Source organism: Aplysia californica, unplaced genomic scaffold, assembly GCF_000002075.1.
Source record: "Aplysia californica isolate F4 #8 unplaced genomic scaffold, AplCal3.0 scaffold00878, whole genome shotgun sequence".
Taxonomy (NCBI): Eukaryota; Metazoa; Mollusca; class Gastropoda; order Aplysiida; family Aplysiidae; genus Aplysia; species Aplysia californica.
In genome coordinates this window covers 86,090-111,358 of record NW_004798148.1, presented here as the reverse complement: position 1 = coordinate 111,358, position 25,269 = coordinate 86,090, and the positions used below count along the sequence as shown (strand labels likewise).

At 42.9% G+C, this 25,269-nt stretch overlaps 1 protein-coding gene across 1 annotated transcript in view; it reads right to left on the bottom strand.

Moving 5' to 3' along the window:
• LOC101846998 (protein kinase C-binding protein 1) overlaps positions 1–25,269 on the bottom strand; it is a gene marked incomplete at its 3' end in the record, with an annotated part of 30,835 nt that continues 5,566 nt past the window's right edge. Inside the window, 19 exon segments of the mRNA XM_035972864.1 lie at positions 1–214; positions 771–971; positions 1,905–2,029; positions 3,816–3,897; positions 4,951–5,022; positions 6,175–6,250; positions 7,301–10,502; positions 11,296–11,410; positions 12,176–12,388; positions 12,922–13,054; positions 13,547–13,669; positions 14,886–14,941; positions 15,816–15,875; positions 18,621–18,701; positions 19,758–19,813; positions 20,724–20,811; positions 22,074–22,166; positions 23,970–24,083; positions 24,960–25,100. Coding sequence (XP_035828757.1) covers positions 1–214; positions 771–971; positions 1,905–2,029; positions 3,816–3,897; positions 4,951–5,022; positions 6,175–6,250; positions 7,301–10,502; positions 11,296–11,410; positions 12,176–12,388; positions 12,922–13,054; positions 13,547–13,669; positions 14,886–14,941; positions 15,816–15,875; positions 18,621–18,701; positions 19,758–19,813; positions 20,724–20,811; positions 22,074–22,166; positions 23,970–24,083; positions 24,960–25,100 — 5,245 coding nt within the window.

Sequence of the window (25,269 nt, the reverse complement as noted above, 5' to 3'; positions counted from 1 at the left end):
CCGTCGGGTGCTGACTGCTGCTACTACTGCCGTGGCTGTGGGTAATCGACACCGTGGGGCCCTTCATCGCGCTACTGCCGCTGCTGTCATTGACGCTGTTGTTGCTGGCGGTGGATGTGGTGGTGGTGAGGGTGGAGATGATGTAGGGTAAGCTGGATGCGTCTACCGCGGACGATGTCGCTGTCGATGAGGATGATGATGACTGTGGCCACAGCTGGGGAGAAATGAATTAAATTATAAATAAACTAGCCGGGCCCCCTTTCGATGAAAGGAATGATCGGAGCATTAACATCAACTTAAAGTCATTGGCCAACTATATTTACACTCTACTGGAATGGAGCAATAAATCTTGAGAGATGCAAAAAATTAGAATGACTAGATCTATACTCTCAAAACAAAATGCGCCTCACAAAATATCACTACTGGCAGTTTCCAAGTTGCCAAATACATAATAAATTACATTTTTAAAATTGATCCCCAAAGGGCAATTTGGTTTAGTTTAGTTTTAGTAAAATTTTACAGCGTACGTAACTGCATAAAGTCATATGAGTGCCAAGGGGTGGATGTCAATAGAGAAGTCCAAACGGGGAATCAGACTTACTCTGCTCACCTCTCTAGCTTCAACAGCACAAAGTCTGCTTCGACTATCAAGGCACCCCGAAAATAGCGGGTCACAAGAGAGTGATAAACATACAGAAGAAGTTGAGGAAAATGACGATAGTAAGGATGAATCCAAAGTGGTGACAGACTCTTACGACTAACACACTCACCAGCGAGTTCGCGAGAACGGGCGTCTGCCTGAGTTGAGTCGAAGCCTCAACAGGCTGTTGCTGCGGCTGCGGCTGCGATGGCTGCGGCGCCTGCATGCACTTGGGCATGTGCGTGGGCCAGTGTCGCTGCTGGCACTTGTAGCTGCAGTAGCTCGTGTTCCAGCAGCAGTAGTAGACGGCCTCCTTCCAGCACTGAGCACACTGGAATAGGTAGTTTAGTTTTAGTAGAGGTTTTACGGCGCTCCCATCTGCATAAGGTCATACGAGCGCCAGCAGATTAGAGGTGTTACAAGAGAGTAACAAACATAAAAAAGAAGAAGGGGAGATTTTTAAAAAAAAAATAGTAGAGGGTTTTACGGCGCTCGCAATTGCATAAGGTCATATGAGCGCCAAGGGGTGGGTGTCAACAGAGAAGTCCTTACAGGGAATCAGACTTACTCTGCTCACCTCTCTAGCTTCAACAGCACAAAGTCTGCTTCGACTATCAAGGCACCCCAGAAATAGCAGGTCACAAGAGTGTGACAAACATACAAAAGAAGTAGAGGAAAATGATAATAGTAAGGATTAGGAAAGAAAACGCAGCAGTTCCCTGTTGTAGATCAGGCACAGCTATGAGCGAGACATGATGAGTCAGTCCATTTACAATTCTACTGTGCATGAACGAGAATGTCCCCCCTTTGGGAATGACCTAAAGACACTATAGTCAGTGGTACTGCCCTGGGGGGGTGGTAGAGGATTTACGGCGCTCGCAACTGCATAAGATCATATGAGCGCCAGCAGATTAGAGCTGTTACAAGGGAGTAACAAACATGAAAAAGAAGAAGGGGAGATAAGGACGATAGATGACTGAGAGTAGAGAAGAAGCAAACCACACCAGAGCACCTGCCAACCACCCACACACTGGAATACACGTGCCAACACACAACACAACACGCTTTAGTTTCATGTTGGTTTGAGTGAAGAGATGCACATCTTCATCATCTACACACTTAACAAGCATATAGTGCAGAGGAAAAAGCAAGATTGATAGACAGAAACAACAGCGGTAGTAGACTGCCTCCTTCTAGCACACAGAGCACACTGCGACACACACAGCAGCACACAACACGCCTTAGTTTTTTTGCTGCCACTCACCCACTGATGTTTCTTGGTCTCTGCGATGGAGCGCTCCATGGTCTTGCTGAACTGCTCTTCTAGCGACTCCACCAGCTTCTTCTTCTGAGCTTCGTAGGACAGCTGCATCTCCTGCAAACTTTTCTCTGTAGGAAGAAACGAGGTCATTGGACTGAATCGTGAATTAACTCTTTGCGCCCTGACCCCCTGATGCTACCACCATGCACCTCTGTCTGAGCTCCTGAGCGACGTATTACTAACATTCGAATGGGTCCGAATCACTTTCCATATCCCACTCCAGAGCGACGTATTACTAACATTCGTATGATCGTCCGAATCACTTTCCATATCCCACTCCAGAGCGACGTATTACTAACATTCGTATGATCGTCCGAATCACTTTCCATATCCCATCCAGAGTCAGAGCAGTCCTTGTCATCACCGGTATCTAATTCAGAAAGATCTTCAATATAATCCATAACGTCCTGTGTAGTAAATTCAGTTTCCCGAGCCAGTTTTGTCCCAGGTAGGCTGTTTTTTTCCCCCCTTACAAGAGTTTTACGGCACTTACAACACAATAAGGCCATATAAGTGCTGAAGATAAGAAGGTATTACAAGAGAGTAACAAACACAAAAAAAAAGGAAGGGAGAAAAAGGCGAAAGATGTTTGATAGGAAAGAAGGAGCAAACCACACCAGAGCACCCGCCAACCACCCACATGCCGGTTTGGGAATATGGTCTCGGCGGTCATCGCTGTACCGGTGGCTACGCACCACCGCTCAAAGGGTTAAAGTCGTGTTGTGCTGGGGCAAAAGCAAGACAGAAGCTACGACTGGTGAGTATGAGACTGTAATATATGTTACTTTTCAAAATGGCGTAAGGTGGAGTCTCAAACCTTAACTCTTTATCTCCGTTAAGCCGCGGCTCGTGGTCGGAACACTGTGTCAGTCAGTGAGCTGCTGACAGCGGCTCAGGCACATTCCTTTGTGACGACTTTGACATCAAATTACTTCTCGGCAATTGCCGAAAACAGGTCTCTTTTATTGGGAGTTCTTTCATAAGACGAAGAACTATCAAAATAGACTCACCTGTTTTGATTTAATGACCCATTTAATGACGTTTTTGTCATTTTTAGATTTAGAGCCAAAGAAGGGGCTCGGCATAGTGGGTTTACTCCCCACCGAGAAGAAGAGCTAAGCAGTTGATTTGCGATTTCTTGTTTTGGAGTAAAAGAAGCACATCGACACAGTCGTGAGGTCACTTAGTATGGAAAAAGTAAGGCAGACAGAACAACAGGGCGATAGAAAAAAAAAAATGCAAGTGTGTGTGTGTATGTGTGTTGAAACACCGAACCAAAGAGGCAGTATTTGAACAATAAAGCTTTATCTTATCTTATCTCTTTTAAGTTATCTAGATCTATATTATCTTTATATATTTTAACTTTAAAAATTTTTTTTTTTTAAACTGCTGTCCTTTTGTGCATACAGTTAATGTATGGTTGTGAAAGTTCTTCCTTAAGTTGTTGAACTGGTTTTTCTTATTTCTGTGAAATATTTTTTCTGGTGCGAATGATTATGAGACAGGTGTAAAGCGCTCAGAGCTTATACTAGTATGGGATAGAGTGCTATATAAATGCAATCTATTATTATTATTATTATTATTATTAACTTATCTCAACCACGACAAACGATTCTCCACTCACTTGACGTGTGTGCCAGATCCGTCAGTCTCTGGTTCAGTTTCTTGTTCTGTTATCTATATTATCTTTATATCTATTTCAACTTATCTACGACCACGACAAACGATTCTCCACTCACTTGACGTGTGTGCCAGATCCGTTAGTCTCTGGTTCAGTTTCTTGTTCTGTTATCTATATCATCTTTATATCTATTTCAACTTATCTACGACCACGACAAACAATTCTCCACTCACTTGACGTGTGTGCCAGATCCGTTAGTCTTTGGTTCAGTTTCTTGTTCTCCACTACCAGTTTGTCATGACTGGAGGTGGCCACCTGGAAGAGACAGAGAGGGAGAAATGTTTTATTTTTAGTACGCGTTTTACGGCACTTGCAACACAATAAGGTCATATAACTGTCCCTGTGGCTTTATGCACCCCGCATAATTTAGCAAAATTTGATCATTTTTGTGCATAATTTCTCAATATCTTCCATTATCATTCTGTGTAAAAAATTAACAGAATCGCGTAATTTCACATTTTTGAGCTCAGTTTGCATAATTTCAGAATTTTTCTTGCATAAAACGATGGGGACAGATATAAATGCCGAAGATTAGAGGTGTTACAAGAGAGAGTAATAAACACACACAAAAAAAAGGAGGGGAGATGAAGACGATAGATGTTTGATAGGAAAGAAGGAGCAAACCACACCAGAGCACCCGCCAACCACCCACTGAGAGGAAGAATATGATCCACACATACACACATATCCTAAAACACACACACACACACACACACAAACTCAGAAACACACAAACACAGACACGACTCTAAACATTTACAATAACTCAAATGTAAACATCATATTATTTTTATATACTGACAGACGCACTCCCTCTCACTCTCCCTCCCTCTCCTTACTCTCTCCCTTTCTCTCTTTCCTTCCTCCCCCCTCTCCCCCCCACCCCTCTCTCAGTGAAGAATAGTTGGAGAAAATAAAACAAAACATGCAACCCCCCCCCAAAAAGAACCAAAACAAAATAAAAACAAACAAAACAAAACCAAACACCAACAAAAAAGTCTCCTAAAAAAACTAGCAAAAAAAAACAACAACACACACACACAGAGAAAAAACCCCCAAACAAAAACACAGCCACTAAAAACCCCCACAAAACAACACCCCCGAAAAAACCCAAAATCAAAACAAAAACAACCAACAAACAAACCAAAACAACAACCTCAAATAAAGGAAGGAATATTGAAGATTTGGGACAGGGTACGGGGGTGGGGGGTGGGGTGAGGGGTACGGGGGTGGGGGGTGGGGTGAGGGGTGGGGGAGGGGGAGGGGGGACACACATCTTGACAAATAAACCTGTCTGGGAAAACTCACGGGGTCAGGGGTCACCGACTTCTCCAGCTCCGTCACGAGGGAGTCGATCTGAGACTGCAGCGACTTCTTGATCTGATCGGGACAAAAACAAAACTTTCTGCAGTCAGACTTGTGGGTTTTTAAATATTTTTTTAAAGCGCTAATTGTTGAGGACAGGACGTAGGGAGAGAGTGTGTGTGTGTGACAGACAGAGAGTGTGTGTGTGACAGAGAGAGAGACAGAGAGAGATGGAGGGGCGGAAAGGGGGGAGAGAGAGAAGGGGAGACAGAGAAAGAGAGAGATGGAGAGAGAGAAAGAGTGAGAGAGAGGGAGGGGGAGAGAATGTGTTAAGCAGAGAAAAATAAAGAGAGAGAGAGAAAGAAAAAGACAAAGAGAGAGCGTGAAAGAGAGAAAAAGAGCGAGAAAGAGAGAGAGAAAGAAGGAAAAAAAGAGAGAGAAAGAAAAATTTATTCAGATTTTGAACTTGAATAAAGTAGGACAGCTCTCTGTAGTAAATCTAGAGGAGCACAGCTCCATTCAATCTACCAATGACTGCACCCGCCAACCACCACCCACCATAAATATCCCGAGACATATCTGTGTAGCATGATGACAAAATGAGTTACTTCTTGTATTCTAACCCTCTGGAAATAGATACATCTTGCTTATTGGTGAAGTTTTTACAATTTATAAGTATGAAATGATAAAAGGCAGGTTATATTTAAAGAATATGGCATCAATAGAAAATCTACAAATTTGACCCTAGATTTCTGGCCAATATCTCCATTTGTGGATTGTGAGAAGTAACTTATTTTGTTTGTTTTAGTAGAGGTTTTACAGCGCTTGCAACAGCATAAGGCCATATGAGTCCAAGGGGTGGATGTTAAGAGAGAAGTCCTTACAGGAAATCAGGCTTACTCTGCTCACCTCTCTAGCTTCAACAGCACAAAATCTGCTTCGACTATCAAGGCACCCAGGAAATAGCGCGTCACAAGAGGGTGACAAACATACAAAAGTGGTAGAGGAAAAGTGACGATAGTAAGGATTAGGAAAGAAAAAGCAGCAGTTCCCTGTTGTAGATCAGGCACTATTATTATGAGTATGACATTGATGAATCAGCCCATTTACAATTACAATTCTACTGTGCATAAGAACTCGAGATGTTAATGTCCCCCCCTTTGGGAACGGCCTAACTCATTTTGTCAGCACGCCTCACAATTCTATCCCTGGATAATGAACAGTTACCTCCTCCACTCTCTTCTGCACCAGCGTCTGTGTTTCCGATGGAGTTTTCTCGGAGGATACCGACGCCACGCTTGGGCTGGAACACAAAAAAATTTGTCTGTTTAAAGGTGAAGAGAAGCACATTCACCCGATTGTGGTAATTCATTCAAGAAATGGTGAAATGGTTTGGGTTTAACACCCCTATCAACACGGTTTGGTCATTTAAGAGGCGGGACCTCCGAGTTTAACGTCCATCTCTGAAAGGACCGAGCCAAGTGGGAAATTCATGTAAAGTGTCTTTCCCAAGGACACAACGTCGGACCGAGCTGAGGCTCGAACCATAAATCATTCAGAACAAGGAAAAAAAGTTTTTAGTATAAGTAAGAGTTTTATGGCACTTGCAACACAATAAGGTCATATAAGTGCCAAAGATTAGAGGTGTTACAAGAGAGTAACAAACATAAAAAAGAAGAAGGAGAGATAAAGACGATAGTTGATCGATAGGAAAGAAGGAGCACACCACATCAGAGCACCTGCTAACAACTCACCAAGGAAAAAACCCAGCTAAGATGGACATGTAGAAACAACATAGGGACAGGAGTTTGTTTGTTTGAGTAAAGACAAATACATTGACACACGAATGGTCATTCAGTGCAGGGAAAATGTAAGACAAACAGACAGACAGAAACAACACAGGGAAAATAAAGAAGTAGGACCTGCCAGTGACGCCCTCCAGCCACCAACTATTTTGTATGAGTACAGAAAAGAACATCAACACAATAATTGTCATTCAGTGCAGGGAAAAAGTAAGACTGACAGACAGACGGACGGACAGACAGACAGACAGACAGACAGACAGACAGACAGACAGAAATGACATAGGGAAAGTAAAGAAGTAGGCCCCCCCCCCACACGATACACAAACACACTCGCTCCCACACACACACACAACACACAAACACACTCGCTTCCACACACACTAAAACACACAACACACCCAAACACTCATATGCACACACAAATTAACACACACAACACACTCGCTCCCACACATCACATCTCATCACCCACAACCAAACACTCAAAGCACACACACATCACATCTCATCACCCGCAACTCACAAACACACTCGCTTCCACAACTCACCCGTCATCCTGCAGAGTCACTGACGCGCCAGGCAGACTAACCGTGTCACGTGACTTGGCTGGCTGGACTGTCACTGACGCAACACCACTGCCACCTGCCGTCTCCGTCCGGCCTGACGTCACAGAAGCAGCCACAGATGACGACGACAGAGTTGTCTCCCTGCTCATGACACCACCACGACCCACATCAACAGACACCGTCGGCACGCCCATCTCCTCAGAAGACCTTCGAATCGTGCTCCCTTCACCATTCTCACGTGACCTCACCGTTGTCGCGTTATTTTTAGCCACATCCGACGCTTCAGAAGGGGAACCACATTCCTGGACATCCGAGTCCGTATCGGAACCATCCCCAACGTCCTCCAAATCATCGAGGGAGATCACCATGGTGTTTTCCGACATTGTCACGGTAGACGGGAGCTTGCGCTGATCTTTTTTTGCCGACGGTTTTTCCGCTCTGTTCTGGGCGGCCGGCTGAGGTGAGATAGAAACGGTGACCGGATCGGACGTGCTCGCCGAAGTCCCAGATTTACTTTTATTTTGTCGGAGAATGTTGACGGTCGCCAGCTGGCGGGAGATTTGTCCCTCTCCGGGTTCTATCACAACGCACGGATTGTCCTCCGAGACGGGAACTGCACCCGACAGAGATGATGGAGAGCACGATGACGAAGAGGAAGACGAAGAGGAAGACGTACATATTATGGCAGCGGCCGACGACAACGGGAGATTTTGAGAGGAGGGAGCAGCTGTCGTTGAGGTAGCTGACATGACTGACGTGGAAGTTTGACTCTTGTTGCTCAGGGTTTGAACTCTATCCATGTGGGACGAAGTCACACCCGTGTGGGACGAGGTCACCCCCTCGTTCTCCTTTCCACCTTTCTCACCATCATCGTCATCGTTGTCGTCGTCGTTGTTATCGTCCTCGATGAGGATGCTGTTCTCACTTCCCTCGTCTATGACTTCATCCCCTCCCCCTTCCTCCTCCTCACACTCCACCTCCATGTCCAGACTCACAGTCTCGCTCACGTTCTCACCATCATCATCATCGTCATCATCATCATCCTCAACACCAATCGCTTCTTCAACAAAACCATTGTCATCATCATCATCATCATCGTCATCATCAAGTGTTATCACATGTGGGCTAGGAGACCCCTCTTCAACTTCATCCCCAGCTTTGCCCGCTTCAGAGCCATTTTTCTCTTCCCCAGTAAGATTCTTGTTTTTTTCCGGCAAATTTCGATCCGCTGAATCATCAACACTCACGCGGCTTGTACCTTCAGCTGACGAACCAACTCCTGCTGTTGCTGTATGTGCTGCAGATTTCCCCTCTTCTGTTGCTGCTGTAGTTGTTGCTGTTGCTGTTGCTGCCGAGGCTGTTGTGGTTGTTGTTGAAGCAGCTGCACTCCTTGCAGACGTCACAGACCCTGCCCCAGCATCACTGGCAGAACTTGCCACACCGCTTCCGTGAGGAGACTTTGACGACTGCTCAGACGTTCTCTCGGTACCAGAGGAAGTTTCCGAGAAATCTGTCGAGGACACTGTATCAGAAACATCTTTTTCACCACTCTTGTCATCACTTTTGCCGCTGTTTAAACTCTCCTCCGCTTTTTCAGCAACGCACAATTTCTCCTTCCCAATCTCTTTCCCAGAGACCGAGCTCGTCAAGTCTTCTTTATCACCTGCAGATACCAAACTTTTTTCTCTCATACCCTTTTCGTCAGAATGAACCTTTTCATTTTCAGAAACGGAAGAGTTCTTCATAGAAGTCTTTTGCGGAGTTATCACCCTGGCACCATTTTCTCCGTCTGGCTTGGACTTTTCAACGCTCACGTCGGAGCCGTCTTTCAACAGTTCCTCTTCATCACTCTCCACCTGCCCTCCTCTCTTCCCTCCCTCCCCACCATCTCGTCCCTCTTCTTCCTCATCATCCGCTGTCAACAGAAGTACGTCATCATCCTCCTCCTCCTCCTCCTCATCATCGCAATCCTCGTTCTGTACCCTCTCTATGCCCAGCTTCGCCCGGCACGTTTCTATCACTTTCTGCAAACTCTCTTTATACACAGACCCTGGACTCACAGTCACCAAAGGAGATTTTGATGATGATGGTGGTGGTGACAACGTGATGGTGCTGTTGTTGTTGTTGCTAGGAGATACAGACAGCGCTGTTGAAACAGCAGGGAGCTGCGGAGATTCAGCTGAAATGTCGCCCTCGGTGTTCGCACTTGATGAAGAAGACGACAAATTTCCCTTTTCTATCACACTTCTGTTACTTTCTCCCCCACGTTCTGATGTGGACTTTTGCCCCGCATGTTCACTGTTTGACTCCTCGCCACCTTCCTTTGCTGCGTGGCCGGCATTTTGATCTGTTCTCTCGGCAAGACTCGGCTGTGACCTTGACCCTTCTGTTCCCTCCTCAGTCGCTGTCGTCCCACCGCGACCACCATTCTTCTCCTCCCCACCTCCCCCCAACACCCGCCTCCCAGCATCCCCATGCTGCGTCGTGGCACAAAGTGTCAAATACGACACACCCGTACGAGGCACAGAGAGTTCTTTCCCCTTCCCTTTCGACTCCCCGATTCCACCTGCTGCGGCTCTCTCCGTCTCGTCAGATCTATCCGTAGCACAGGAAGTATGAGGTAAATTTCCTCCCTTGTTTCCACAGCCGCTACTGCTAGATTCTTTATCGTCGTCGTTATTGCTCTTACTGTTGTTACTGTGGCTCTTACTGTTGTTACTGTGGCTCTTACTGGTGCTGCTACTATGCAACAGTCCATCACCGTCACCTTTACTCAGACTTTTCTCACCGTTGGAACGGACCAAGGCACCACCGACATCACTTCCTTCTCTCCTAATGACACTACTACTACCACTACTACTATCCTCGGGTTCCGACGTTAATTCAGAGTTGTCCCCATCTTTAGCACACGTAGTTTTGTCACTGCTACTGCCTTCCTCACTTCCTCGACTCTCCACTCGCGGTTCTCTTCCATCATTCTCGTCTAAACTCTCTCTCGTCTGAGTGCTCTCCCCTGACCCCCCCTCGGCACTACCATGGCTCATTCCAGCCGTTTGACCACGGGCAGCTGTACCGGAACTTTCTGTACTTGATGTGGTTGCGGTAGAAAGTCCCTGCGATGAGGTTGTCGAAGCGGTTGGTGACGCGTTGATCTTGTCTTCAATCCGTTTGAGCAGCTGCAGATCTGTTAGAGAATATCTGTTTTTTAGTAAGAGTTTTACTGCACTTGCAACATAAATAAGTCGTATAAATGCTGAAGATTAGAGACGTTGCAAGAGAAAGAGTAACAAACACAAAAAACAAGGAGGCGAGATAAGGATGATAGATGTTTGATAGGAAAGAAGGAGCAGACCACACCAGAGCACCCACCAACCACCAATAGAAAAAACCCGAAACAAACCCCCCCCCCCCCCCCCCCAAGAAGGAACAAACCACACCAGAGCACCTGTCAACTACCCAACAATAAATGTGAGGTGAAGATTCACATATTGTTTGAGTAAAGAGAAGTATACAGACATAGGACGGTTTTATTTGGTGCTAGGAAAAGATAAAAGACTGATACTGACTGTTTAAGAGAGGCACATCTACTACAATATTGTCTATTTGGTGAAGCAACATAGAAAGAGAGAGGGGAAGAAGGGGGGGGGGGGAGAGAGAGAGAGAGAGAGAGAGAGAGAGAGAGAGAGAGGGAGAGGGAGAGGGAGAGGGAGAGGGAGAGGGAGAGGGAGAGAGAGAGAGAGAGAGAGAGAGAGAGAGAGAGAGAGAGAGAGAGAGAGAGAGGGGGCAGAAGGGAGAGAGAGAGACAGAAAAAAAATGAGGCAACAGCCCAACTCATTCACAAACTAATTAAAAATACAACTGAAACCCACAAGTTTGGCTGATAGCGTTATTACAATAAGTTCTCCCGCAAACACACCGCACGCGCGCAGGCACACACACACACACAAACACACACACACACAAACGCACGCACTCACCTGGCAGATTGGGCTTGGGTACTCTCCCCTGCTTTGAGGCCAGGTCAGTCAGTGGCTCCATCTGTTGCTGCGACAAAAGGAACACGCCCTTCTGCATCGGCTTCAGGTAAATCACCTGGGGAATGATGATGGCACGCCAAAAGGTCAGTCAGTTTGTTTTAGTAGAGGCTTTACGGCGCTCGCAACTGCATAAGGTCATGTGAGCACCAAAGGGTGGATGTCAACAGAGAAGTCCTTACAGGTAATCGGGCTTACTCTGCTCACATCTCTAGCTTCAACAGCACAAGGTCTGCTTCAACTATCAAGGCACCGTGGAAATAGATTAGAGGTATTACTACAAAGTAACAATAAAACAGTCAATCTGACAATGTTTTTTTGAGCGTCAGAAAAAGTTTTATGGTATGGTACTTGCAATCGAAATTGTAAGCTTATTCGGATGTGTTATCAAGATATTCAAAGAGTTGCATTAAAAAAAAACTTGACATGTTGTGAAACCCCTAAATATTTGAATGGCAAATTTCTCCAAACTAGGTTATGCTGAGCAGATAGAACTTTGTAACGCTGGGGTAGCAATCTGTCTGATGGGACTGATGTATCTCACTAGCCCGGGTTGGCCCTCACAGGCAGCTTTACTAAGAGTTTTACGGCACTTGTAACACAATAAGGTCATATAAATGCCAAGATTCAAGAGAGTAGCAAACACAAAAATGAAGGAGGGGAGATAAAGACAATCGATGTTTGATAGGAAAGAAGAAGCAAACCACACCAGAGCACCCGCCAACCACCCACAAAAAGAGTTTTTAACTGGCAAATTTCTCCAAACTAGGTACTGAGCAGTCAGACAGAACTTTGTGATGAAATTCTGGGGAAGCGTCGTCACCTGTCTCTGCTGCGAGCCAGAGGTGGTTGAGGATGAGCTGGTGGCGGTCGTCGTCGTCATTGTGGCGGTGGCCGTCGCCGACGCTGTTGTTGCTGTTGTGGTGTTTGTGGGTGGGTTGGCCTTCCGAGAGCTGAGCGTGCTATATTTAGACTTGACGGCCATGGCCGTTTTGCTGGCCGCTGACTGGCGTTCTGTGGACGGACCCTCACCCACCTGTTGTGAGGTTTTAAAAAATAAAGGGGAGGGGTGGTGGTGTATTAACTCAGGTGCTTCTAGGAATTGCAAATGTACTGTTAATATTTTGTTTTGCAAGTAAATGTTTTATGGCATTTGCAACACAATAAGGTCACATTAGAGCCGAAGATTAGAGGTATTACAAGAGAGTAACAAACACAAAAAAGGAAGGAGGAGAGATCAGGATGACAGATGTTTGATGGGAAAGAAGGAGCACCTCACCACTATAATTTATGTCTAGGAGAAAGCAAGACTGACGGACATAATATGAGAAAAATAAAAACCCAAAGAAGTAGATCTACAGACAATCACCTTTTCAAATGACCACTTCCCATTTCTCACCCTGCTTGTGATTTTTGTTTGAGTAAAGAGAAACACATCGACACAATAATGGGGCTTCAGTAAGAGGCTAACCCAGGATAGAAAAATGTGGAAGGGGTTTGTACATGGCCTATACCCTGGTGGTGCAGGGTGAGAAAGGCAATGACGACGATGACTGGTTGTACCCATACCTGTTTCGTTTTCTCGCCATCCTTCGAGGTTCTACTGGCCGGGTCTCCCCCCAGAATTTTTTTCACCGATGTGAAGCAGCTGCTGGTGAAGGGAACCCGCAGCCTGGCGTACTTGAAACTGCCAAACTTTTCTCTGAAACAAGACAGGAAGACAACAACAGGTTGGCCATAAAAAAAAAAATTCGTTAGGGTTTTACAGTATTTGTTTTAGCCTTAGTAAGAGTTTTACAGAATTTGCAACACAATAAGGTCATATAAGTGCTGAAGATTAGAGGTGTAACATCGACACAAATTAAATCATTTAGGAGGTGGGCTTCGCCCCCGTCTGTCAAAACCAACCTAGGCCACGATACCCAATAAAAGTTCTCATCACTCGTGAATCCAACACGCCTAATATGAGTTGCCCACTGGCACGATCTGTTCGGTTCGGTTTGGTAGGCGGGGCTAACCAGATTGAGGGCTCAAAGCAACCATCGTGGCACAAACCGATCGCCTGACCTGCAGCCTCACTTAAAAACAAACGCGTTTGTATTCAGGCCGCGAATGGGGAATCAGTTTGTATTAGAGAACTGATCCCCAAATGGGCACTTGGTATAACCGTGACACCACAGACGTCTGTGCTCACCTGAGATTTTCCACATGAACTTTGACCTCCCTCATGGCCTCCTCATAGCCGCCCCGACCTTTCTTGACGGCCACTGGACTATCTGACGACAGCATGTAGCACGCTGAGATAGGGACCCATGACCTGGAGAGGAGGGACAGGGAAATGTTGGAAAAGTTTTATACCCCAATCAACACAATTTAGTTCATATTATATGTGAAGCTTGTTGACAAAATGAGTTACTTCTCAGATTCTTGCCCTATGGAAATAGATACATCACGCTTATTGGTGAAGTTTGTACAATTTGTAAGTATGAAATAACAAAAAGGATGTCATACTTAAAGAATAGGGCATCAATAGAAAATCGACAAATTTGACCCTAGTGTTGATTTTTTGGCCAATATTTCCATTTGTGGATTGCGAGAAGTATCTCCTTTTGTCCACACGCCTCACAAACAAATCGGCATTGTAGGAGATTGTCATAAGCAAACAATGGGACCCAAGACCTGGAGAGGAGGGACAGGGAAATGCTTGAAGTTTTCTACCTCATTCAACACAATTTAGGCCATATTAGAATCGGCCTTTGTAGGTGATTGTCATAAGCACACAATGGAACCCAAGACCTGGAGAGGAGAAAAGGATATGTTGGAAAAGTTTTACACCTAAATCAACACAATTTAGGTCATATTATAAATAAATTGGCCTTTGTAGGTGATTGTCATAAGCACACAATGGAACCCAAGACCTGGAGAGGAGAAAGGGAAAAGTTGGACAAAGTTTTATACCACAACCAACACAATTTAGGTCATAGAGGTCTTCTATTAAAAAAAAAAAAATAGTAGAGGGTTTTACGGCGCTCGCAACTGTATAAGGTCATATGAGTGCCAATAGAGGTCTTCATAGGTGTTGGTCGAAGGCAAGTACAAAGAATGTTGAACAAATTGGCAGTCGTTGATAATCAGGAATGTGAGCTGGGAATGATTAACTCTTCTTAGTTTAGTTTTAGTAATAGTTTTACGGCACTTGCAACACAATAAGGTCATATACCTGCCGAAGATTAGAGGTGTTACAAGAGAGTAACAAACACAAAAAAGTAGGAGGGGAGATAGAGACGATAGATTTTTTATAGGAAAGAAGGAGCAAACCACACCAGAGCACCTGCTAACCACCCACTGATTAACTCTTCCACAGCAGTAGGTAAGAGAGGGAGATGGTAAGAAGCAGGCCCCCACAACATGATCGCAGGGAGAGAGAGAAGGGGATAGAGATGAAAGAAAAAGTATTTCCTCGCCAATCAACGCAACGACGACCTGAACAGCAAGCATCCGTCACACAATGACAGGAAGGGCAGAACTCTCACCTGTCATGGGCACCAAAGAACCGGACGTCCACTTGACCGTTCATTACCCGCAGAGCCTAAGTAGAAAAAAAAAATGACTCCCATTTTATTCTAAAACAAATACTAACAAAAATAATAAATGATAAATAGCATTTGTATAGCGTAAATTCCCACTCAACAGCAAGCTCTATGCACTTTACAATCTATATTATTATTACCCCAGCAGACCTGATGGCATTCTGAAACAATCTAAACTTCATGGGAAGCATACAGTGCAAGCTGCCATTTTACAAGCTCTAAAAAACAAATATACGTACAAGATCTTTCGCTGTCTATGGACGGGTACCAATTCCCACCTGAGTGAAGTGAGGAAAATTCATGCAAAGTGCATTTCCCAAGGCCTGAGCCTTGAACCCTCACCCCCCCTACCCCCCCGAACCCGCAATCTCACCATTATGAGTTCCACATAAACAACACAAATCTTATCGCAAACTTATGTTATCCAGTTATGAGTTAGCTAAACTTTATACAAACATCAAACAGAATTCATCAACCTTTACATGGGTTTCAAACCTCTGCTCTGTCAAGCAAGGCGAGTGCTACTTAAAAGAGTACCCTCAATCAAGACACACTTAGCATTGCTCAAAATCAGAATGCTGTGTTGCAGCGATAAGAAATAACAGGTTTATGGAAATATTTGTTTTTAGATGAAAACTATATTCTGTAAATCATCAACTTTTATTAATGTTGAAAAGTTTTGATCTACAGATGCCACAACACCTATTTTGCAACGAGGATAAAAAAAAAAGCATCCCCTTTCTTTATTTCTCTAACTGTATCTTCCATCCCTGCCAAGATCATCTGATTACAAAAAATCCCCAGTTATAACACAGAATATAAACGCTAGGAAAATTTTCCTCATGTATAATTCTAACATGACGTTAAGCTTACCTTTGCCGGCCAAAATGGATAACCTTTGAGTTTGGCCCACACAAGGGGATGAGGGGTTCTCTGAAACGAGAAAAGAAAAATAAATTAAGAATAATGAAACATTTGAAATGTGACAGGACGTCTTTTTATAAAAAGCTGACCTGAAATCTTCAACCATTTCTATAAGCTGACCTGAAATCTTCAACCATTTCTATAAATTATCTCAAATCTTCAACCATTTTTATAAGTTGATCTCAAATCTTCAACAATTTCTATCAGTTGATCTCAACTCGTCAACCAATTCTCCAAGTCTACCTCAAATCTTCAAGTGTTTCTGAGATTTGTTTGTTTGAGTAGAAAGAAGCACATCAACACACTGATGGCTACACAGTGTGCAGAAAAAGCAAGATAGACAGAACTACAGAGGGAAAGAAAACAGAAAAGAAGCACAACCTAGTATGAACGGAGAAAGCAAAGTTTACAGGGTCAGTAAAAAATGTACAGGGTAAGAAAATGAGGAAATCATAGCGTGTACAGGGGAAGTAAAGTATGCACAGGGAAAGGAAAGTATGTACATGGAAAGGAAAGTAGGAAATCTTAGTATGTACAGGGAAAATAAAGTAGGAAAGTAAAGTATGCACAGGAAAAGGAAAGTGGGGAATCTTAGAATGTACAGGGAAAGTGAAGTATGTGCAGGGTAAGTAAAGTACTACATGGAAAGCAAAGTATATAGTCAGTATAAAGTAGGAAATATTAGTATGTACAGGGAAAGCAAAGTCTGTACACAGTAAGTAAAGCAGGAAATCTTAGTATGTACATGGACAAAAAAGTATGAACAGGGTAAGTAAAGTAGGTAATCATAGTATGTACAGGGTAAGGAAAGTAGGAAAGTAAAGTATGTGCAGGGAAAGCAAAGTATACTCAGTATAAAGTAGGAAATCTTAGTGTGTACAGGGAAAGCAAAGTATATACTCAGTATAAAGTAGGAAATACCCGTATAAGTATGTACAGGGAAAGCAAAGTCTGTACACAGTCAGTAAAGCAGGAAATCTTAGTATGTACAGGGAAAGCAAAGTCTGTACACAGTAAGTAAAGTAGCAAATCTTAGTATGTACATGGTAAGTAAAATATGTACACAGTAAGTAAAGTAGCAAATCTTAGTATGTACATGGACAAAAAAGTATGTACAGGGTAAGGAAAGTATACTCAGTATAAAGTAGGAAATACCCGTATAAGTATGTACAGGGAAAGCAAAGTATACTCAGTATAAAGTAGGAAATACCCGTATAAGTATGTACAGGGAAAGCAAAGTCTGTACACAGTCAGTAAAGCAGGAAATCTTAGTATGTACATGGACAAAAAAGTATGAACAGGGTAAGTAAAGTAGGTAATCATAGTATGTACAGGGTAAGGAAAGTAGGAAAGTAAAGTATGTGCAGGGAAAGCAAAGTATACTCAGTATAAAGTAGGAAATCTTAGTGTGTATAGGGAAAGCAAATATATACTCAGTATAAAGTAGGAAATACCTGTATTAGTGTGTACAGGGAAAGCAAAGTATATACTCAGTATAAAGTAGGAAATACCTGTATTAGTGTGTACAGGGAAAGCAAAGTCTGTACACAGTCAGTAAAGCAGGAAATCTTAGTATGTACATGGTAAGTAAAATATGTACACAGTAAGTAAAGTAGCAAATCTTAGTATGTACATGGACAAAAAAGTATGTACAGGGTAAGGAAAGTATACTCAGTATAAAGTAGGAAATACCCGTATAAGTATGTACAGGGAAAGCAAAGTATACTCAGTATAAAGTAGGAAATACCCGTATAAGTATGTACAGGGAAAGCAAAGTATACTCAGTATAAAGTAGGAAATACCCGTATAAGTATGTACAGGGAAAGCAAAGTATACTCAGTATAAAGTAGGAAATACCCGTATAAGTATGTACAGGGAAAGCAAAGTATACTCAGTATAAAGTAGGAAATACCCGTATAAGTATGTACAGGGAAAGCAAAGTATACTCAGTATAAAGTAGGAAATACCCGTATAAGTATGTACAGGGAAAGCAAAGTATACTCAGTATAAAGTAGGAAATACCCGTATAAGTATGTACAGGGAAAGCAAAGTATACTCAGTATAAAGTAGGAAATACCCGTATAAGTACGTACAGGGAAAGCAAAGTATACTCAGTATAAAGTAGGAAATACCCGTATAAGTACGTACAGGGAAAGCAAAGTATACTCAGTATAAAGTAGGAAATACCCGTATAAGTACGTACAGGGAAAGCAAAGTATACTCAGTATAAAGTAGGAAATACCCGTATAAGTACGTACAGGGAAAGCAAAGTATACTCAGTATAAAGTAGGAAATACCCGTATAAGTACGTACAGGGAAAGCAAAGTATACTCAGTATAAAGTAGGAAATACCCGTATAAGTACGTACAGGGAAAGCAAAGTATACTCAGTATAAAGTAGGAAATACCCGTATAAGTATGTACAGGGAAAGCAAAGTATACTCAGTATAAAGTAGGAAATACCCGTATAAGTATGTACAGGGAAAGCAAAGTATACTCAGTATAAAGTAGGAAATACCCGTATAAGTATGTACAGGGAACGCAAAGTATACTCAGTATAAAGTAGGAAATACCCGTATAAGTATGTACAGGGAACGCAAAGTATACTCAGTATAAAGTAGGAAATACCCGTATAAGTATGTACAGGGAAAGTAAAGTATATACTCAGTATAAAATAGAAAATATTAGTAAGTACATACTCAGCATAAAATAGAAAATATTAGAATGTACAGGGAAAGCAAAGTCTTGTACTCACACAGGGCTCGCAGAACCAATTGCTGCTGCTCTGGACACAAGAGCTCCAGTAACAATCTGGGCACACCTCGATCTCGCTCATCTGAAGCAGAAAAGAGTATTTTTCCGTTTCGTACGAGTTTTATGGCACTTGGAACACAATGAGGCCACATCATAAGTGTCGAAGATGATAGGTGTTACAAGAGAGTAACAAACACAAAAAGGAGGAGGAGAGATAAGGACAATAGATGTTCGGTAGGAAAGTAGGAGAAAGCTACACCACAAAAACCTGCCAACCACCCACATTTGGTGAAAGTGCCAACAATTTGTCACCTCAGAACTATGTTGTCTAAAGTGTACTAAGTAAAGAGGCACTTTGGACAAAATAGTTCTGCTTTGTTTTAGTAGAGGTTTTGCGGCGCTCGCAACTGCATAAGGTCATATGAGCGCCAGGAGATTAGAGGTGTTACAAGAGAGTAACAAACAGAAGGAGGGGGAGATAAGGACGACAGATGTTTGATAGGAAAGAAGAAACAAACCACACCGGAGCACCCGCCAACCACCCACCAAAATAGTTCTGAAGCGACGAGTTAAAGGTCTTACAAGAGAGTAACATACACTACAAGGAGGAGGAGAGATAAGGACGACAAAAAAGGAAAAAAGGAGTAACCCGCAACAGAGCACCCATCAAACACCCTCTACTGAAGAATAACATTCAAAGACAAAAAAGGAACAAACCACACCATACCACCCATGATTAGTTAGTTTAGTAGAGGTTTTACGGTGCTCACAACGGCATAAGGTCATATGAGCACGAGAAGATTAGAGGTGTTACAAGAGAGTAACAAACATAAAAAAGAAGAATGGGAGAAAAAGGATGATAGATGTTTGGAAGACAAATAAAGGAACAAACCACCCCATACCACCCATGATTAGTTAGTTTAGTAGAGGTTTTACGGTGCTCACAACGGCATAAGGTCATATGAGCACGAGAAGATTAGAGGTGTTTCAAGAGAGTAACAAACATAAAAAAGAAGAATGGGAGAAAAAGGATGATAGAGGTTTGGAAGACAAATAAAGGAACAAACCACCCCATACCACCCACCCGTGAGATAAAGATATATGAAAACAAACAAACCAATGTCTTGTCACTACCCACCTCGTGTTTGCAGACTTTCAGCAATGCTCTTGCTGCCAGTGTGATCTTGCTTTGTGCTGGAAAATATATATATTTTTTTTAAAGTTCTTTAAAACACATGTTACAAAGAGTATCACATTTTGTATTAGTCAAGAGTTTTATGGCACTTGCAACACGATGAGGTCATATACAAGTGCCGAAGATTAGAGGTGTTACAAGTGAGAAACAAACATAAAAAAAGGAGGAGAGATAAGGACTAAAAATGTTTGATAGGTAAGATCAAAGGAGCAAACCACACCAGAGCACCTGTCAACCACCAACGAAAATTGTATGTGTTACAAGTGAGTAACAAACGTAAAAAAAAAAAGAAAAAAGAAAGAGGAGAGATAAGGACTAAAAATGTTTGATAGGTAAGATCAAAGGAGCAAACCACACTAGAGCCCCCCCCCCCCCCCCAACAACCATCCATAGAAAACAGATAAAATGAGCCGTCTGATAAATTTCATCAACATTTCATTGACTGGAGCTATGCATCATCTTTTGTTCTGTTGTTCTATGCAAACTCCTGTATCGTTGTTGATAGATGTGAATAAATTTCTCTCGATGTGTGTGCTGTTCCCCTAAGGAGACCCCCGACAAGCATCATCAGACAGGCTTTCACGTGGAATCTTCACAAGGAAAACGTAAGAAAGGAAGAGCAAAGATGACATGGAGCCGAGCGGTACAAGCGGAAATGGAAAAGGCGGAGGCACCTCATGGAAACCCAGCTAGAAAAGGATGCACAGGACAGGCTTTGCTGGAGAAATGTTGTTGATGGCCTATGCTCCACTGCGAGTTAAAAAGGGCAAGTGAGAGAGAGAGAGAGAGAGAGAGAGAGAGAGAGAGAGAGAGAGAGAGAGAGAGAGAGAGAGAGAAAGAGAGGGAGAGGGAGAGAGAGAGAGAGAGAGAGAGAGAGAGAGAGAGAGAGAGAGTGCTGTTTGAGATTACCTCCGTTGTAGACGTAAGAGTTGTGGTAGATCCATTTGGTGTCTGCCATCAACGCCTCTGTACAGCCATACACTTTTTTCCGGATGTTCTGAAAAGCAAAAACAAAAAAGAGCCTTGAACAACTAGCAGCAGCAGTCTTTTTTTTTCTTTTTAAATCAGGGTTCATACCGAGCATGAGATTTTTTTCCCCCCACGACTTTTCGAGACCAGATTTCTTTTTTCTTTCGAAGACAAATGGCGTGTCATTTTGGAAGGAAATTTTTCGTTCAGCACGCATAAAATAAATACATAATGGTCCACTTCAGAATGCGTAAAGTCGAGGCCTTCTAAACTTCCAGGAAACATTTTTACAATAGATCTAGTTAACATTTTATTTGTTTTTCCAAGAATTTTGCCAATTTCCTAAAATTCCAAGAGTTTTCCATGTCTCAGAAAATAAAAACAAAATTCCAAGAAGTTTCCAGTTTTCCAAGACTCGTACGAACCCTGTTTAATGCAGGTATTTGAATGCAACCATTGCCACGATTCAGATCCTTGTCCTGCCCATCAATGCAAAACCTGGCTAAGAGCACACACACTCACACACACACACACACACACAGTCACAAACACAGTCACAAACACGCAAATACAGTCACACACACACATACAGTCACACACAGACACACACACAAACCCGTACCTTCTCCAGAATAGACAAACTCATGGGGTGGAAGACAAAGTCTGAGTACTGCGGGAACTGAGAGACACCCACACACAGTCACACACACACACACATACACAAACCCCTACCTTCTCCAGCATAGACAAGCTCATGGGGTGAAAGACAAAGTCTGAGTACTGCGGGAACTGACACACACACACAATCACACACACACACAGTCACACACACACATAGTCACATACACACATACACAGTCACACACACACACATACACAGTCACACACACAGTCACACACACACAGTCACACATACACACACACAGTCACACACACAGTCACACACACAGTCACACACACATAAACCCCTACCTTCTCCAGCATAGATAAGCTCATAGGGTGGAAGACAAAGTCTGAGTATTGCGGGAACTGACACACACACACACTCACACACAGTCACACACACATAAACCCCTACCTTCTCCAGCATAGATAAGCTCATAGGGTGGAAGACAAAGTCTGAGTATTGCGGGAACTGACACACACACACACTCACACACACATAAACCCCTACCTTCTCCAGCATAGATAAGCTCATAGGGTGGAAGACAAAGTCTGAGTATTGCGGGAACTGACACACACACACACTCACACACAGTCACACACAGTCACACACACATAAACCCCTACCTTCTCCAGCATAGATAAGCTCATAGGGTGGAAGACAAAGTCTGAGTACTGCGGGAACTGAGAAGGGTCCACCAGATGCTCAAAGGTCTCCGTCTGGCGAGGAAAAGAGACGCACTTGGTTTGAATTTGATGTCTGACCAAGATATTCTTTTAATATATATATATATATTTATTTGGATAATACTTTATTATCCCAGAGGGAAATTTTTCTTGGCTGTCTTCTTCTTCTATCCTGCGGTTGGGGCAACCGTGGGGGCACCACTGCACCAGACAACCAGCTCTTGCCATTTCTCTCTGTCCTCTGCTTTCCTCAGATTGTCACATATCGTCTTCCCTGTCCACTCTCGGCTGTACAGGGCCGTAAAAACACATGCAGGTATACATAGAAATTAAATCATATGTGAGGTGTGCTGACAAAATTAGTTACTTCTCGCTATCCAAGAATGGAGATATCGGCCAAAAATCGACACTGGGGTCAGATTTATAGATTTCTAATTGATGATATTTTGTTTGAGTCTACCGTGTCTTTCATTATTCCATATTTGCAAATTGTACAAACCCCACCTATAAAGTCGATGTATTAATTTCCATCTAGGCTAAAATCGGAGAAGCAACTCATTTTGTCAGCACACCTCACATATATTACTCTCATGAAAATTCAAAATGAAAAGAAAAGTAAAGCTGACAATAATGCACATATCACATCAGATGCATCATTTGACCACAAGCAGGAATTTATCACAAGACCTTTAGAGTTATATAGATGCATACTCAAAAAAGTAATACACATTGAGGTTTACTCTGACAGTAACCTTATACTAGATGGTAAGAAATTCCATTTGCATCTTTCTTTCTTTGTTCCTAGTGGTGCGCATCTGCCGCTGCGTGATCTTACAACTTGTGCGGAAAGGAGGTGAGATGGGTCGCTTACAATATTGTTTATCTTTTTTATACTTGTGATCATATACATTTCATAAATTCTAGTAAAATCATAACAAGAGATCTTGCTGGTTTTCTTAAAGGTTCTGTCAATTGTTTTCTTTTCATTTCACCCTACAGCTTCGAGCCCAGAAGTTGGGTTCTTTTTTCTCGTTTTAGTAAGAGTTTTACAGCACTTGCCACACAATAAGGTCATATAAGTGCTGAAGATTAGAGATGTTACAAGAGAGTAACAAACACAAAATAAAAGGAGGGGAGATAAGGACGATGATAGGAAAGAAGGAGCAAACCACACCAGAGCACCCGCCAACCACTCACAGAAGTCGGCTGCTATTGCTGAGAGTATAGAGGAGCATATAAACACAATAGCAATCACTGAGTCGTTGGAAATAGCAAGACAAACAAACAGACAGTAAGAACAGAAGGAAAGAAAAGAAGTCTTCTTCCTCTTCTTCTCCTCCTCGTTCATCTCTAACTAGCCATCCCAGACTCTAGTACGAAGGCTGCTGTTTGCTGCAGACCCTCCACGCTCCTGTACAGCTTTGGGTCTGCCTGCTGAGGGTTGGGTCAATATTTTCTTCTGAGATAAAAGTGGTAAGACCTACCAGTGGCACCCTCCAACTGGACCAATATTTCCTGTTAGTTTTAGCAAGAGTTTTACAGCACTTGCAACACAATAAGGTCATATAAGTGCCGAAAATTAGAGGTGCTACAAGGAAGTAACAAACACAAAAAAGGAGGAGAGATCAGGACGACAGGTGTTTGATAGGAAAGTAGAAGCAAACCACACCAGAGCACCTGCCAACCACCCACTAATATTTTCCTTACGAGAGAAAAGTGGTATGCCGTACCAGTGGCACCCTCCAACAGGGTTAATATGTCCTTCCAAGAGAAAAGTGGGGTAAGACCTACCAGTGGCACCCTCCAACCCCCCATGCGCCGACAAAAAGCTCTTACCCCAACGGCTCTCATCCGGTCCAGGGCGTACCTCATCAGAGTACACAAGACATCCACTGTGATCATCGACATGGCTTTGGAGCGGGTGTCCGTACACTCTGCCTGCATGATTTTCTGTTAAGGAAGAAAAAACCCCACAAAACATGTTTGTTTTATTTTTGTTTTGGTAGAGGTTTTACGGCGCTCACAACTGCATAAGATCATACTAGTGCCAGAAGAGTAGAGATGTTACAAGAGAGTAACAAACATAAAAAAGAAGGAGGGGAGACAAAGATGATAGATGTTTGCTAGGAAAGAAGAAGCAAACCACACCAGAGCACCCGCTAACCACCCACCAAAACATGTTGAGGTTAGTACAAATCCTGATGGCGCTCATATGAGCATATGTTGTTATGAGCGCCGTAAAACCTTACTAAAAAAACAAATTCTGAAAAATGCAAATACTACCCCAACGGTTATACCCCCATGCTGACTCCAGATGTTGAACACTAGATGACCAGGTCATTCAAACCAGGGGGCTATACTTTACTTTTACTGAACCCAATGTCCTGATTATAAGTTGCCGTTGTAATGTAAAGCACTCACAGCCTGTGCACTTTAATCGGGGTTGAACACTATATGAGATAAGATAAGATAAGAAGATAATACTTTATTGTCCCAGAGGGAAATATTTCTTGGCTGTACAGGACCGTAAAAACACATGAAGGGATGCATAGAAATTAAATTATATATTACTCTCATTAAAATTCAACATGAAAAGAACAGTAAAACTGACAATAATGTAGATATCACATTAGAAGCATCATTCGACCACATGCAGGAATTTATCACAAGGCCTTTGGAGGTGTATAGATAAATGCATATATTCAAAACAGTAATACACAATGATGTTTATTCTGTCAAACAGTAGGCTTATACTAGATGGTAAGTAACTTCGTTAGTATCTTTCTTTCATTCTTTGTTCTTTACTAATTTGTTTTCCTGTATTACCTCACACTCCGGGCAGACCCAGTCCTGTGGAACGTTGTCCATATTGAGGCATTTGGCGTGGAAGACGCGCGGGCACAGCTCACAGCAGATGACCAGGCCCTCCTTGTGGCACAACCAGCAGAAATAGTCGTTCTTGTTGTCCTGGGGGAAGAGAAGGGAGCGTAGTTTTAGTTTCAATAAGTGTTTTACACTGTTACCGCGATACCCAAAAGGGTATAAGCGGTGGATAAAAGTAAAGTTTTTCATTGTTTTCATTTAGTCTTAGTAAAAATTTTACAGCACTTGCAAAACAATAAGGTCTCATGTGCCT